The sequence below is a fragment of the Micropterus dolomieu genome, linkage group LG13 (genome assembly GCF_021292245.1).
Source record: "Micropterus dolomieu isolate WLL.071019.BEF.003 ecotype Adirondacks linkage group LG13, ASM2129224v1, whole genome shotgun sequence".
In the NCBI taxonomy this organism is placed as follows: domain Eukaryota; kingdom Metazoa; phylum Chordata; class Actinopteri; order Centrarchiformes; family Centrarchidae; genus Micropterus; species Micropterus dolomieu.
Window position 1 is genome coordinate 29874303 of NC_060162.1, and position 15968 is coordinate 29890270.

A 15968-nucleotide genomic window follows, 5' to 3' on the forward strand; every position below is an offset into this window, starting at 1 on the left:
CATGAAAATTGGCAGCGTTAGCAAGTAGGAGCTAACCGGAGCTAACTTCTGTACAACAGCGTGCTGCGTGACGTCGTGTTATTCTTCTGCGCATGCGGGTCACTTTCAGGTCGCAGACAGTTCAAACTGAAGTGAGCATTTAGGCCTGCAGTCTGAACGTAGCCAAAATGTATTTTTTAAGCTACTTACACATTCAGTCGGTCTTTAGTCTGCCAATAATTTTCTCTCTGTTTGATTACAGCAGATATATTTCCTTTTTCTGCATATGCTTTACCTCCTCATAGCTACACTTCCATTATTAGCTGTTGCTCAGTTGCTCAAATATCCGGCCTCAACATCAATAAATCTGTGTCTTTAAGAAATCTGTGGTTGCTCATTTATCTGAATTACTTACACCTGGCTTGACATAGTCACTCTTTCTCACCTTGGTTTGGGCATCATGAAATGGATAAAGCCAGAATGCACTGACCAGACTAGGTCAAGCCTCACTTTTTCTGTTATGCTGTATTTCTGAATTCTGCTTGTGGGAAACAGCCCCACAGATATTTTGCTGTTTATATCATCATATAAACATTGATGTTGTTAGCAAGGTGGATGGCAGCATTTCCCACCAGCTTTGCGAACTGTCCTGCCCTACTGTGCTGTGACTGGTTAGTACTCATTACTTGCATCCATACTTGTGATTGGACATCACATTACATTTACTCATTTGGCAGACGCTTTTATCCAAAGCGACTTACATTTGAGGAACAACATACAATCATTAACAGAGCATAAAATACAGCACAAGATCTACAACTGACAATACATATTAATAAAAGCAGCAATAAATGTTAGTAAGCTCTAATGGCACATATCGCATCAATGGGGTAAATACCTAGGGAAAGAAGTTAGAGTTAAAAAATAGTGCAATCAATACAAGGTAATTCTAGGGGATAGAAGAAGAAGAGCACAGGAAGTGCATGTTAGATGTTAGAGGTGTTATAAGAGGAAGTATTCTCGGAAGAGATGAGTTTTCAAGAGCTTCTTGAAGTTAGAGAGGGACGCCCCTGCTCTGATGGCGTATGGTAGCATGTTCCACCTTTGTGGTGTCACAGATGAGAATAGCCGGGACTGGGATTGCTTTGTGTGAAGGGATGGCAGAGCCAGGTGGCGTTCGTTGGAGGAGCGTAGTGGCCGAGAAGGAACATAAACTTGTATTATGGAGTTTAGGTAGATGGGTGCAGACCCAGTAGTCACTCTGTATGCAAGCATTAGTGACTTGAACCTGATTCTGCAGGCCACGGGGAGCCAGTGGAGGTCACTGAGTAATGGAGTGACATGTGTCCTTTTGGGCTGATCAAAAACCAGACGCGCTGCTGCATTCTGAACCATTTGTAGGGGTTTCACCACACAAGCTGGAAGACCTGCTAGGAGGACATTGCAGTAGTCGAAGCGCGAGATAACCATGGCCTGTACCAGAAGCTGGGTGGCATACTGAGTAAGGTAGGGCCTGATTTTTCTGATGTTGCACAGAGCAAAGTGGCACGACCGAGAGACAGCAGCAACATGGTCTGAAAAGGACAGCTGGTCATCAATCATGACACCCAAGTTTCTCACCACCCTTGTTGGAGTGATGGTTGAGGAGTCAATTTGTAGTTTGATGTTATGGTGGATAGATTGCTTGGCTGGAATGACCAAGAGTTCAGTCTTAGAGAGGTTTAGTTGAGGGTGCACGCCTTCATCCATGCAGATATGTTCGAAAGTCTGTGATCCGCGCCGAGACAGTGGGATCATCTGGCGGGAAGGATAGGTAGAGCTGCAAATCGTCTGCGTAGCAGTGGTAAAAGAAGCCGTGCGAGCGAATGATCGGCCCCAGTGAGGTGGTGTAAATTGAGAAGAGAAGTGGCCCTAGCACTGAGCGTTGGGGTACCCCTGTGGAGAGGTAGTGGGAGAAGGATAATTGTCCTTGCCACAAAACATTAGCTGTATGCGTGATCACTGATAAGGAGAATGCCAGTGTAGTTATGGCGAACAAAGAAAAGACATTTGTTGTAATCTGTTCAATCTTTCAATTGAAAAAAAGTACCTTTAAATGACACACTCAGACCTAATGTAGACCTGAACATTCAAATCATTTTTTTTTATTTATAAAGTGCCAAATCACAACAATCATGGAGCAGGTCTAGACCTGCTGGTCTAGACCTGCTCCATGATATTATTTACAGAAGCCCCCCTCGGCTCACCGTGCTAAAAAACACACATGTTTCGACTATAGGCAGGACTTGACGTTTCTGATTCGACTATGTAAATCCTTAGTTGTGGACAGCCCTAGTTACTTCTAGGCTGGATTACTGCAATTCCTTATTATCAGGCTGCTCGAAAAAGTCCGTTAAGACTCTTCAGCTGATCCAGAATGCTGCAGCTCATGTTCTGACAGGAACCAGGAAAAGAGATCATATTTCTCCCGTCTTAGGCTGTGTTTGAAACAGGCTAAACTGCTGTCTCAGAAGATGTCTAACAGGACAGTGAGGCATTGAGTGCTGTTCGAAATGGCTCGAACGATCTGTTCCTGTCTACTGAGATGCCTTCAAGCTGCCCCAGTAACGGCCAGTTTTGAAGGCAGCATCGATGGTGACTATTACCCATAAAGTAGCACGGCTGCGGCCGGCAAAGCTTTCAAAAACTGGTCAAGATAGAAAATCTAGCGAGAACTAAACACTGAACTATCATACAGTATTAGCCTGTGACTGTAACCAACCAAGTTTGTTCAGTATGATTTCTGAGGCGTCTGTTAGCCGTTTGGCTTTTCAATAGCTAGTTAGCTGATGCTAAGGCTAGTGTCTCTTCTGACAGCCAGAAGAGACGCAAGACGGCGTGCTGACGTCACACGTTGCCGTAAGTGTAAGTGCTGACCTAGAGGGCTATTCGAAACTAATGTAAACAGAGCCGCCTTCACTTGAAAGTGATGCCTTCTGAGACAGCTGTCTATTACGGTATCGAGGCAGCGAGGCAACTGCCTTCCGTTTCGAACACAGCCTTAGCTTCTGTGCATTGGCTTCCTGCAAAATCCAGAATAGAATTTAAAAACCTTCTGTTCACATACAAAGCTCTTAATGGTCAGGCACCATCTTCTCTTAAAGAGCTTATAGTACCTTACTACCCCACCAGAGCACTGCGCTCCCAGAATGCAGGGTTACTTGTGGTTCATAGAGTCTCCAAAAGTGGAGTGGGAGCCAGAGCGTTGAGTGTATGAAAAGTGCAACAAGATGACTTTTGTTATGAATTGGTGCTATATATAAATAAAACTGAATTAAGCACATGAACATGACCAAAACAGAGCACATGAACTGCACCTTTTCATGTATTTTGTTACATAACCAATAATAATATTTCCCTTTTTGTATAAACAAAACTGCCTTTTTGGATTAGTCCTGTCTCCAATGCATCTTCCAGTTGCTCTTTGTTGTGTTCATCATTTATATTCAACCGCTACTCTATACCACTATGCGCCACTGTCGTAGTATCATACGGTTTTTACTAATGAATGTAGATACAGTGAAGCTACTACACTCCACGCTGTTGTGCTACTGTTAGCCTGCTGAAGTAAGCCACATTGGCAAGATCCCCGTGTTCTTTAGAAATGACTGAACGTCAGTTGCACCAACTAAACTTAAGCCTAGGCTCAACTATGCCTGGCCTTAGTGATGCGCATTCATGTGAATGGCCACGGAACTAAAGCTGTTGTAGGGCAGTGTGTGTTGCTAGGATACGTTGTAAACTATCTTCCGCTGTTTTGTTAAGTTGTAGCCGTATCAATGGAAGATCAAAGAAAAAGAAATTTGACCGACATTGAGATACGAAAGTTAATAGAGCTGTACAGTCAGCACAGACACACACTGACTGCCAAGCAATCACACTCAATAACTAACAAGAAGAAACAAACAACACGGATAACATAGGCGATTAACGATTGCTCGGACTGAGGCTGCCATCGGAAAGACCTTCTGAGCAACGCGCAAAAAGATTTGTCTTCCAAAAAAAAAAAAAACACCACCTGACTGGAGGTTTCTTCCACCAAAAAACTTCAGTGTACAGTGCCATAATTGTGGATATCTTTGGAGAGGATTCCCCGGGTGTTACTGGTTTGGTCGGTACGGAAAGTGTTGGAACCAACCTGGAAGAAACTGCTGTCTCTCCAGAGATGGATTTTGACCACTCAAGCGAGAGTGTGAATTGTGAAGGTGTGTAGCGTATATATTACAGTACAATAACAGTTAAGTCTTAGAAGTTGTCAGATAACAGTAGGCCTATGTCCGATGGCCTGGCAGTGGCTTTACGTTTTTCAGAGAGAGACATGAGACAGAGGTAAAATGCAAACACAAACGTGGCATTTATTGTCTTCCATACCGACAAGAGGAGACACCTGTCACACTCTGCCTGTCTGCCATGCCGTGTTTTGCCCTTTTGTGTTTAGTTAGCGTTATTTTGGTCTGTTGGGTTTTGGGGGTCTGTCTTGTCTGTCGTCTAGTGTTCAGTAACCCTTGTCATGTCTGTTACCCCATTGATCCCTCTGCATGTCTGTCCCAGTTTTCCCCTGCTCTCTCTCTCCCTGCCTGTGCCTCGTTAGCCTCATGTCTTTCACCTGTGTTGCTCCCGCCCTGCTCGTTAGTCCCTGTGTATATATATCTGGTGTTTCTGTCTTGTCCTTGTCGGGTCATTGTATGTTGTCACCCTGTGTAGCAGTGTGTTTCTCGTGTCGTCAGCCTCTCCCTGTTTCCCTGCTCGTTATTGGATTTTGTATGTTGGATTTCTGTTGGACAACCTTTGTTTTTGGACTCTGTCTTTAGCCACTCAGTTTGTAAGTGTGCTCACCTTTTGTTGTATTAAAACCCTTCTGAACTGTTCCTGCTGGCTTTCGTGTCCTGCATTTGGGTCCTCCAACCTACTAACTGCTTCACCACACAAACCCGTGAAAACACCAACACCAACAAAAAAAACTTACACTTAAAGTAACTTGCTGCCTTTTATACACTCCCTCCTGCAGGTAATTAAGTGGGTAAAACTACTCAGGTGGAACCACCATCATTTAGAATAATAAATATTTACCCAAAAACCCAACACCACAGAAAAATAGAGCCCAAAGAATGAATATTTACATAAATACAAATTTCTATCAGTAAATCAATAAAGCATACTCAAAATAATCACATAAATCAGCATTGTTGATGGCTTTACTCCCCACCCCCTCTCAGCTTCATGGTTTGCTCCTGCAGCTCTTATGCAGGTGCTTGGGCCTACAACACTCCTTTGCCTCCGCCCCCTGCTAAAGAGACAACCAGGAAGAGGTGAGTACTTGCATTGTTTGTCTTATCTTGTTTAAACTAATTTAACTACTAACTGAAATGGAGAAAAAGCACTCAATACTATGTCGTGAACGTTTACTATCACTGATTGAGGTTTCTTTCCACACAGGCAGGATGGCCAGACCCCCCCTGTGGAACTACTCACAACAAAGACAGCTATCAAATGTTTCACAAATTAAATAAACAATCAAAATAATAATGTGTATGGCTCCTGCTTTATCAATAATCCCCACCTTAATACTCAGTTGACTATTTCAGGTAATGGAACCCCTGGTCTCCATTACAGCCTATGACAGATTCTCTATATTTTCAGACTCAATGGAGGCCCCAGTCACTCCACAAACTTCCCATGAAGGCAGCAGTGGTGCACCGCCAGTGAAACGGAGGAGGCTGGATGATCTGCAGCAGATGCTTTTTGAGAAAGAAAGTGTTAGAGTGGAGAATGAAACAAAAAAAATCACTTACCAAGCAGGAAAAGCTGGAGCTTAAAAAACAAAATAGCGTAAATCGCGAAAATCTGTTGCTCCAATAACAGATAAACAGGTCTTCTCCTTTTTCTGAAGAGGATGGGTGTGTCAGGATTCAGAGGGAGCCCCAGAAGCAGGCCGGACAAGTGATGGTGCTTTCAACGGTTTATTTGACAACGTTATTGTGCGAGGTGGGGCTGCTGGAGGTCAAGAGTGGGGGTCCAGGTGTGGGGGACGTTCCTGAGAGTGGCTGGCTGACAGGCTTGGAGGGTGGAGGTCCACACACTGTTTTAAGGGAGGCGTGAGCCGAGTGAGTTGAGTTCTGGGACTGAGTATCCAGGGCCGATCTCCAGAGATGATTCCTGAGACAGAGACATGGTTAGTTGTGGGCACAACGAGAGGCGAGTAGCTCAGGCGGGCAGAAACGGGTAACTTAGTTCAATTACTGGCTGGAAAGTGGTAACATGCATAATACTTCACAACAATCCAGCGTTGACTGGATGTGTGGCTGCTCCTAAAATACTGCTGGGTTGATGAGGTGCAGGTGCAGTGACGACCTCTGCCAGGTGTGTGAGCAGCCAGAGAAAGGCACGCCCCCCGAACACTGCCAGGAAAGTGACACAAACACCACAAGACAAGACGAAAACATAACAAGCACCCAGCACGCAAACACTCAATCATCACGGCCGGGGGTTCGTGACAGGGGGGGGCCTTTGTAATTCTGTAATTAAGCCTAATGACAAATTGTGTGCAATTAATCAATGGCAATTATATGTAAATAAAATATGTTTATTATACTGGCCTTTCTTTATGGCTTATTTATTAATGCTTTACAACCAGCATACAATTAGCAGAATTATTTTGAAGTGAAGCAATAGTTTACATTTATAAAGCGTTAATAATGTCTTCATTCCCTGCACGGTCTACAGGGTGGACACCTTCCTCCTGCACCAGCTGATGGTGTTGCCTAGGGAGAGGGATCCTCTTGGTGACGCAGATGTTGTGGAGGACAATGCGCGCTGCTATTATGGTGCAGACTTGCTCAGGGTGCATCTGCATCTCCCCATGAAGACAATGAATCCCAGAAAAAATAGCCCTAGTTTATGATTACTGACAAACCCAAATGTGTCACTTTTGGCGAGTTTGTTTATATAGCCTTTTTTTATAGGAGTGATCTAGTGACAGCACTATGCCGCTATCCATGATGCTGACACAGACACTGTGGAAAGGATTTTACCGGAGCTTGAGGACTCCGATGCACCGCTCAACAGGTGACCTAGTGGTGGTGTGGATGGTGTTATACCATCGTTGTTGCTCAGTCCTTGGAGCAATTATAGGCGATATCAGCCAGTGTTTCAGTGAGTATCCACTGTCGCCGAGAAGCATCCCATTTACTCTTCCAGCCTCGAAATCCTGGTAGGATACATGCGTCATGCAGATGGCCCAACATGCAGTGGATTGGTGGACATTAATCATGTCTCCAACAGTGTTTTGAAACCACTATTTGCATAAAAACATAGTGCTATTAACAACTGTAAGTCGGGCGACAGCTCTTCCACAAGTTCATATATATCTCTCCGACAGAATGGAAACCTCTCAATCAACTCCTCATCATTGTAAATGAATTGCTTCTGTCCCTAATAACTCTCTCCTGTCTAAAAGCCTGCTCGTTGTAAAGTCTGTGTATAAGGCATTCCATGTTTTTTCTGCTGAGTTATCAAGTCGTTAATATAGAAACATGCCTAGATTTTGACTTTACGCCTGTTTCTGACTAGGCATAAGATTTACGCCCCGTCTTAGCGGGAAGCCTAGATGGTGCTACTGGCGTAACTATTAGGTTGGACTTACAATGCTGAGTTAAAATCTATTTACCTTAAGACCAGGCGTAAGCCCTGTTGGTGCAACTGGCTCTTGGTGACTGATTGCCTTTAATTAACTTTCCCTATTTTGTTATTTTGAACAAGGGATTAAATTGAGTTCCATTCCATCTGCAGATGTGAAGACTTAAAACATATTGATATATTATTGCATCCCCGCGACCCTGTACGCAGGATAAGCGGTTGACGATGGATGGATGGATATTATTGCATTATCTTTGGTGTCAGTTGTCACTAATGTTGATAGGGGGCTGAAAACAAAATGTCGAGGTAACAAGTATTAGCCAATCACAGCACAGTAGGGCGGGACTTGTCGCAAAGCTGGTGGGGAAGAAAATAACAGCCCAGAGCCAGGCTCTTCATGTGGGTGAACTGCATGCAGGGTAGATTTAGTAAATATTGGGATGCATTGTATATTGTAGCGGATCTAAGTGAAATTCTTTTCAGACCATTTATACATGTGGTTACTTTTATAAATTGTTATTTTCTTGTATTGCTCTCAGTTAAGCAATTAGGTTCATTTTTGTTTTCACTTTCACAAATCCAAACTTTATCCAAACTCAACAAATCATGTTTTATTTCAAGTAGTATTTAAGTTCATAACATTTTGACTTTAATGAAGAGTTTTTACAGAGTGTTGCATTGCTCATGACATAATGAAGTTTGTGCAGGTGGTGACAGTTTATTTATGGAATCTTGCCTAGTAGTGTAATTTGTTTTTACATTTTAACTATACTTAAGTATTACTCACTGTTATTAGTAGTAGTAGAAGAGCAGCATACTGCACATTGTGAAGTTATTTGTTTATAAAGGTGTTCGTGTGTACAGCAGTACGGCAGAACATGAAAGATGTGTGGAAGAACCCCCCAGCCCCACGCGCGCCGTGGGTGACGACATACATGAGATTTGAGCTCTGTGGTGGACCGAGAGCCATTGGCTGAAGTTGGAAAATTCTGCATTCTGATTGGCTGCAGTGAATGTCATTTAATGTCATGCTTCTAAATACGCAATCCACTTAAGCAGTGACCTACTAACACAGATCCACGAGTCAGAATCCACCTTCAGAGGAGTTCGCCGAGGAAGGAAAACTAGGTAGGCTACTTCCTAACGTGTAGGATTATATCGAGTTATTCATCAGTTGATGCGACATCTAAACTTCCTCCATGTGTTTGTTACACTGTGGAAACCAGACCGAACCTTCCAACCAGGCGTAAGAAAAGGTAACGTTACAGTTTTGCAACCCGTAGCCTCACTGCTAGTGTTCCAGACAGTTGTGCGGGTGGTGTTCTGAAAACGGCCGGAGTCCAGCGGCGCACAGCTAGCTTAGATTTGTGTCATGTGTCTGACCTGCGGAGGTTAATCCCAGTTTAAAGTCAGAGGATCCACGTTAGCAACCGAACCAGGCTCAGGTTCTGTGTAACGTTATCATCCCGTTTGGTTGGCCGCTCGCTCGTGCAAAAGGTTAACGTTAGCTGATGGAAGCGGAATAATGGCCGTTGACATGTATTCAGATAACGTTAACGTTACGAAGGCCTAATGTTACGAGCTAGAGTTTATTAATTCAGACCAGGGTGGGAAATAAACTTTTTAAATGTGAACATAAACGCTGACAGATGTATGTTCACACTCAGCAGTGAATCCTGTTGTGTGGAATCTAGCCACTGTGATATGTTCCCAGCGTTTGGCTGCTGCTCATTTCCCATTTTGATTGCGACATAGTGTTGTAACCCAAACTGTGATGTGGCTGGCAGTCGTTATCACAGCCGTGTGGCTGCTGCAGTATTACATAGCTGCAGTTTTAGGACCCCCGCAGCTGCTGCCCGTTATCGTTTCCAACGCATGGCTTTCTGTAAAGTAACGTTACCTGATGAAGTTGGTCGTCACATTGTAACAGCTCTGTTGGGGCGGAGGTAGACCCCACGCTGCTGCCGTCGGGTCGTGAGTAAGCAAGGTAGTGATGTCATGTAGCAGTGAATGGCTACAGTGTTAAACAGCGTTCATTCTGTGGATTCAGTAAGATTGAAGGCCCGTGGTGTTGCACACTGGTAAATATTGCATAATGCAGGAGGAGGCAGCGCGGCGCTTCGTTTACTGTGAAACAGACACAATGAAGGAATCTGGGGCAGAACGGCGAGCACTCCGTTTACCACGGTGTTCCAAATTTACACTTGATGTCATATGATACGCAAAAAGGAGGATCCTGAACCATTGATCTCAGAAAATAGACAAGGAAATCTTTGGAATGAGTTAATTTGCTGTGGCTGGTATTTCAAATAGTAAAATGGGAATTTCATAGAATTTTTGTATTAATTTCGTAAATGTAGACCCAAGCCACTAACAAAGTCAGGGGAGAGAGTTATTTGGGACATTTGATCTTTCTTTCTGTAACAGACATCTTTCTGCAGCAGTCATAACTAACATTAGTTATGTGGGAGTTTGTTGGATGACTGTGTCCTGTAGTTCTGTGCCTCTGTGTTTGAGCTTTTGCTGCGCCTCTTGTTCTGATTTCAACAGTTTGTAGTTCTTTCTTCCTTCTCTGGATGTACAGAGAAGTATGTGAGTGTGGATGCCCAAAACGGACTAAACTGCCTTTTTAACTAGGCTAGCACTCTACTTTAAACCGTCCTTTTAAAAATGGTTTAAAGTAGAGTAGAAAGTAGCAGGGGTTACTTCAAAACTATATGCAGATTATATTTAAGATGATAATGAGTTATAATAATCCACTATTGAAATCATCAAAGTACAAATTAATCAAGATATTGGACTGAAAAATACAAAGCATTGTTCTTGTCTTAATATTACACATTTTGTAATATTTGTACCATGTATTTGCAAGGAAGGCTTTTTTAAAAGTGGAATTGGTGATTATTATTATTATGTGATTTCAGACTGAATAAAACAATATTCACTCGTTGTGCCTACCATTCTCAAAATTTTAGTGTGTGTGTATGTATATATATTATATAATTTTTTTTTTTACCTTAACTGAAAAAGTCGTTTATGACTTTTTAATCATCTGAGGAATGACGCTTGATTCAAAATGGAACTAATTCTGTTATGTTCCTTTCTTACATTTTAAGTTCATTTGAACTTGTAATCTCAGCAGTACTGAGACGTGAGATATACAACCAACTTATATAACCAGATACAAGGGTTAGTGGAAATACATTGCTTTAACTTTATCGTTAACCTGAACTTGACACTGACATCTAAACCACCTTTCACTATCTGTTATTTCACAGATCTCCTCAATTGAAGTGGATTAATCCAATGTGGCAGTTACTGTATGCATACAAGCAGTATGGTGTACCGGTAAAGACCTGTTAACAGTCACCAGCAGTGATAATATGCAATCAATTAAGCAAGAGGTGGACTCCAATGAGTCCTACAGTGGAGATGATTCCCTGGTCCTGGCTGTCGCCTTACAAGGGGCTAACAGAGACCTGATGGGCCACAAAATCTCTGCAATTCCGTTTAAGGCTAAAGCTGCCTGTCGCAGGAAAAGGGAGTTTATCCCAGAGGAGAAGAAAGACAACCTTTATTGGGAGAGGCGCCGCAAAAACAATGAGGCAGCCAAACGGTCCAGGGAGAAGAGACGTATAAATGACATGGTGCTTGAGAACAAGCTGATGGCCCTTGGAGAAGAAAATGCCTCCCTCAAGGCTGAGCTGCTGTCGTTGAAACTGAAGTTTGGCCTGGTGAGCTCGACAGCATATGCTCAAGAAGTCCAAAAGTTATCCAACTCCACCACTGTAAACCCCTACCAAGAGTTTGTTCCACTCAGTGCTGGCCAAGGTTCTTCCAGCAAAGATTTGGAGCCTGTTCACCTGCGCAGCAGCTGCATATCAGTCATCAAGCATTCACCTCACATCCCAGAGACATGTATTGCAACTGCAAAGGGTAGCTTTAGTATCTGCCAGACTTCAGACATCAAGCAAGAACCAGCAGAGAATGGCAGCTATGCACAGGAGAGCAGTAGTCCCTATGAACTCTATAGAAACTACAGGGCCAGTCCATTGTCTGGAGTCTACTCCCAACCTGCTTCATTCCTGCAGATCACCAGATCGTCCAGTAACTCCCCCAGGAGCTCAGATGATGGCGCTATAAGCAAATCATCAGATGGTGAGGATGAGCAGCAGGTCCCCAAAGGGTTAATATCATATATAGGTGATCCAAAAAGCGTCATTGTCTCCACACACAAAGTGCCAGATGCCAGTTCTTCAGCTTTGCCCCATAAACTGCGGATCAAAGCCAGAACCATCCAAATCAAAGTGGAGGCCATCGACCCTGAATATGAGTCTTCTGGAAAGACCTCCTCTCCCATCAACAATTCAGAGGGAAGATGCTACCAGACCGCTCAGGATTTTTCAGCATACACCCAGTCCCCCCCGTGCCCTTTGTCATTACAGGTCACTAACATGCAAGACTGGATCCACCGGTCTGAGAAAAAGCATAAAAGCAGCACAAAGACACTGCAGAATGGCTTCAAAAGTAGCAGGCTGACCCCAAGCCCCGCCTCAAACAAAACCGTTGACCTTGTAAAAGAATTGTCCTATGCACACTCAGATGCTGAGGACTTGTATATGAAATAGGGCCTTTCTGACCTCTCTGCCAAAGTGGCCTGTCTGAGGAGACTGATCACAACACAGCCAGGGTCTGTGATAGACAACCAAATGCACCACTGATCATCAAGAGTCATTATCAAAGCCATGTTCCTCTGAATGACCTTGGTATGGTTCACATTTCCACAGTATTTGCTGTTGCATTTTGTGGTTGATATTGGGGGTAAAAATATTTGGATTACTGTAAATTTTTAAATGAAAGGTGTTCAAGTAATGGCATGTGCATAGTTTCATTGACGGCAGCTTGATCAGGGATTGGAAAAGAAGTAATGGCAACTAAAATGAATAGATTGAAAACCGTATTTCTGTGGAGAGCAGCAGAGTGGTGCGAATGACATGACTATTCACTATATGTTCCATGTTTAACAGGTAAACATGCATTAACAGCAAATTAAAGCAGGAGCAGATAAGAAAACAGGGCAACCCGTTCTCACTCTCAACCAGGCCTGTCACAATAATTACATTATCGACTTATGTATGATACCTCATTTTAGCCAATATTGCCCGTTTACTTGCATGTTATTTTACATGAGAATGAAGATTGCAGCATTTCAGCCAGTCGTGCTGTGTCTGTACTCTTGTTTCCACAGGGCACGGCTGCGTCCGGTGTTATGAGTTTTACCTACCTGTCGAGAATTGCATGCACCTCCAAAAACTGCTTTTAAATACTATAATATCCTTTGTGGGCTACATCAATGGTGATAAATGACTGTAAGTATATCTTTTATGAATATTTACAGTTAATATTTGATTACACTTCGTATAAGAAGCATTCCTTATGATTCAGCAAAAATATGTGGTGAAAACTGCGGTTGATCAGGGAGCACAGCAAATTGTCTGAAATGGATCTTAAGAGGTGGATGCATAATTCGGCAGAACAGATGTTGTAGGCTACCTGCCGAGATTTGCATCCACCTCTTTTCTCAGCATGAATTAGCGTTACCACCCGCTAGGTGCATGCAATTCTTGGCAAGCATGCAGATTTCAGGATAACACCGGAAGCGGACATCTTCTGTCTGTCTGCAGAACAATTGCAGCAGGTCTGTTTTTGACTGAAGCTGTGCCAAGCAGCACGGAGCAGATGAACAGGGATTTATTTATTTAGGAGATTTAAAAAAAATAAGTTGCTCTTTAAAAGGGTGTGCTTCCATTATTATGCTATTATCATTAAATAATTGGCATAAAATGGTCTTAAAATGACAATATTGTTTATCGCAATTATTTCTGGGTAACTATCGTCCAACAGAAGTAGTTATCGGGACTCCCAAGTCGCCACAGACGGACACAAGACTTCATGGTGTCACCTTTGAATGCAATGGGAGGCCTTTTAAGGTCATTGTTTAACTCTACAAGTAGTTAGTAAGTTTAAATAAGTGTTTCACCCAGGAGCCCAGTGCTGGTTTCCCATGTGAAACAAATATGGTTAATGTCGATTCTTTTTTGCTTATGTAACTTAAGATATTTAACAGCATACTTATTTTAACCCAAACCATGATCTTTGACTCGACCTAACCAAGAAGTTTTTGTGCATAAACCTAACCAAACTACCATTTCACATTAATGTGCCGTTTCACAATGTTAATTGCATGTTTTTGTTTGTAAGACTAGCCAGATGTTGGATATTTGTTATTACTAACTTGACTGTCGAGCCCGGCAAAATTATGCTAAAGGGGTAGCCAGTGCGTTAAAAAGCAATGATTGAGGGGTCTGTGACGAGTTGAGAGTGAGAATGTGTTGAAACAGGGAACTTTTTAATAAAATATAATCAACTATAGTTATAAAACAATTGGTGCTCACTGCAGTAGAGGTATTCCAAATAAAGGATTTGTGGGTACTATTTGAGAATTTACAGTTAATTGTTAATCACTGATGTGTCACAGACATCATTGACATTATGTGTGAAGCTTTTATTTTTATTTTTCCAAATGAATCATGACTCTTGTCTGTATATACCTGTCACTGAACACTGTTGTGCTTTGATTTTATGGAGCTGGAAAAGGCCCCAGATATTAACGACCAGCTCCAGCCTGCCCTGCTGCCGCTATCATTACAGGTTTGGTTGGGTGGCACTTTAGCAAATGTTGCCAAAGGTCTGTAGTCTGGCCATTCTTTGCCTTAAAACTGAAATCTGTAATGTTTTGAATGTAGTGTGGTTTTTGAATCCATTTGTATGTTGGTGCTCTGCTTTAGAGGAATGCTCGGTAATGCTTTATTTTATGGGTTTATAATTTTTTATTTTTATTTTTTTTAATAAATTCCAAGACATTTCCTGGATTTAATTATGTTAGTGTACTGATTAGAGGAAAATATGTTTAATTGTTACACTTCCAATTACTCATTAATATGTACAGCTAATGTAAACACAGCATGTCAGCTATACATGCAGAAGTATGAGTTTGTCCATAGATGACAGCACTTACACAAAGAATACATTTTCCAATAATGAATGAGACTTTGGGCATTCTTATTTTCCCTATAACTGATATCAAATTACAAATTCTTTTCAGGAAGCTTTCTAAGAATCTATTAGAATATTATGGACCATAAAATGCAGCATTTCTGTTCTCTCCCGGCCTTGGTTGACTATATTCATGCCTACCTTCATCACTTAAGTAATCAATACTGGATTCTTGTATATGTTGCAGTCAGTGACATTGTCACTGCATTCCAGCAGTGAGTTGAAACGCCTTCACAGACACCACACTACATACTCCCTTGTCTCTGCTGTAGTTTAAAAGAGCAGAAAGTTCCATATTTTTGATTACCTAAGTTTAGCGTAACTTTATAGACATTGCTTCTGTTTTTGTTTTGTAGCAGATTTTTGTTGATTATTTAAACCTTCCAGGCTGCTGATTAAACCAAGAATGTGACACTGACTGGATGGTGACTGCCATCTGATGTTACTGAAGAGTGTAACTGGATTTTATAAAGCTCTGACATATTCTTCCACATTATACCCTTACAGTTCTTGTAATCGTAATATTAAATGTTAAATCCAGAACTGGCAGGGTTTCATCAAATTAATCTCTCCTAGTTATTTGGGGTAATAATATCATACCTTGTGACCTTCTCTGGTTTTCAGTGTAAAACTGCTGACTGCCCTAGTTGATATGTCAAATAATCATTTCAAAAGAATGGTTTGTGCATTTGTCATGGATTGGAATATCTATATAATTATGGTGATAACTATTTGCCTAGCAGCCTGAAGTCCAGCTATTTGTATCTGAACACATTTCTCAAGATGTATTGTAATGGTGAGGGTTTTTGTTTATAATAAATTTACTCACTGAATCATGTATTTCAGTTTTTATTTTTTACAGACACACCATTTCTACAAAAATAAACTACCTTAAGATAGTGTTGTGTCCTCACAGAAAAATTGCTTTTCATTGCATCTCACATCTCCACGCTGGTGAAGAAAGCTCAGAAATGACTGTATTTCCCACATTCCCACACCAAGTTCTCTTCAGCTTTTACTGCTGAAACCAGAGAAGAGTCCACTCTAGATCCAGCTGGTCCTGAGGCTCTCTGCAGTAACAAGTCCCCAACAGCCTCAGGACAGCAACACCAACTCAAGCAGACCAAACCAAATTATCAGCAAGCAGAAAGAAAATATATTGAATACTGGAAAGAAACGACCAAAACACAAAGTAAATT

The 15968-nt window shown here is 42.1% G+C and overlaps 1 protein-coding gene and 2 long non-coding RNA genes across 3 annotated transcripts; 2 read left to right on the forward strand and 1 right to left on the reverse strand.

Moving 5' to 3' along the window:
• Positions 1-4787: 4787 nt before the first annotated feature.
• LOC123981959 lies at positions 4788-5538 on the forward strand. Its single transcript, XR_006827863.1, has 3 exons — positions 4788-4840; positions 5235-5327; positions 5455-5538. It is a non-coding gene; the product is annotated as an uncharacterized LOC123981959 (long non-coding RNA).
• Positions 5539-5964: 426 nt separating this feature from the next.
• On the reverse strand, positions 5965-9790 carry LOC123981958. Its single transcript, XR_006827862.1, has 3 exons — positions 9554-9790; positions 6288-6416; positions 5965-6174 (listed from the first exon to the last, which is right to left on the reverse strand). It is a non-coding gene; the product is annotated as an uncharacterized LOC123981958 (long non-coding RNA).
• nfil3 (nuclear factor, interleukin 3 regulated) lies at positions 8722-15602 on the forward strand. Its single transcript, XM_046067237.1, has 2 exons — positions 8722-8909; positions 10932-15602. The coding sequence occupies exon 2, from the start codon at positions 11037-11039 to the stop codon at positions 12279-12281; it is 1245 nt and encodes a 414-aa protein (XP_045923193.1). The 5' UTR covers positions 8722-8909; positions 10932-11036; the 3' UTR covers positions 12282-15602.
• The last annotated feature ends 366 nt before the right edge of the window (positions 15603-15968 follow it).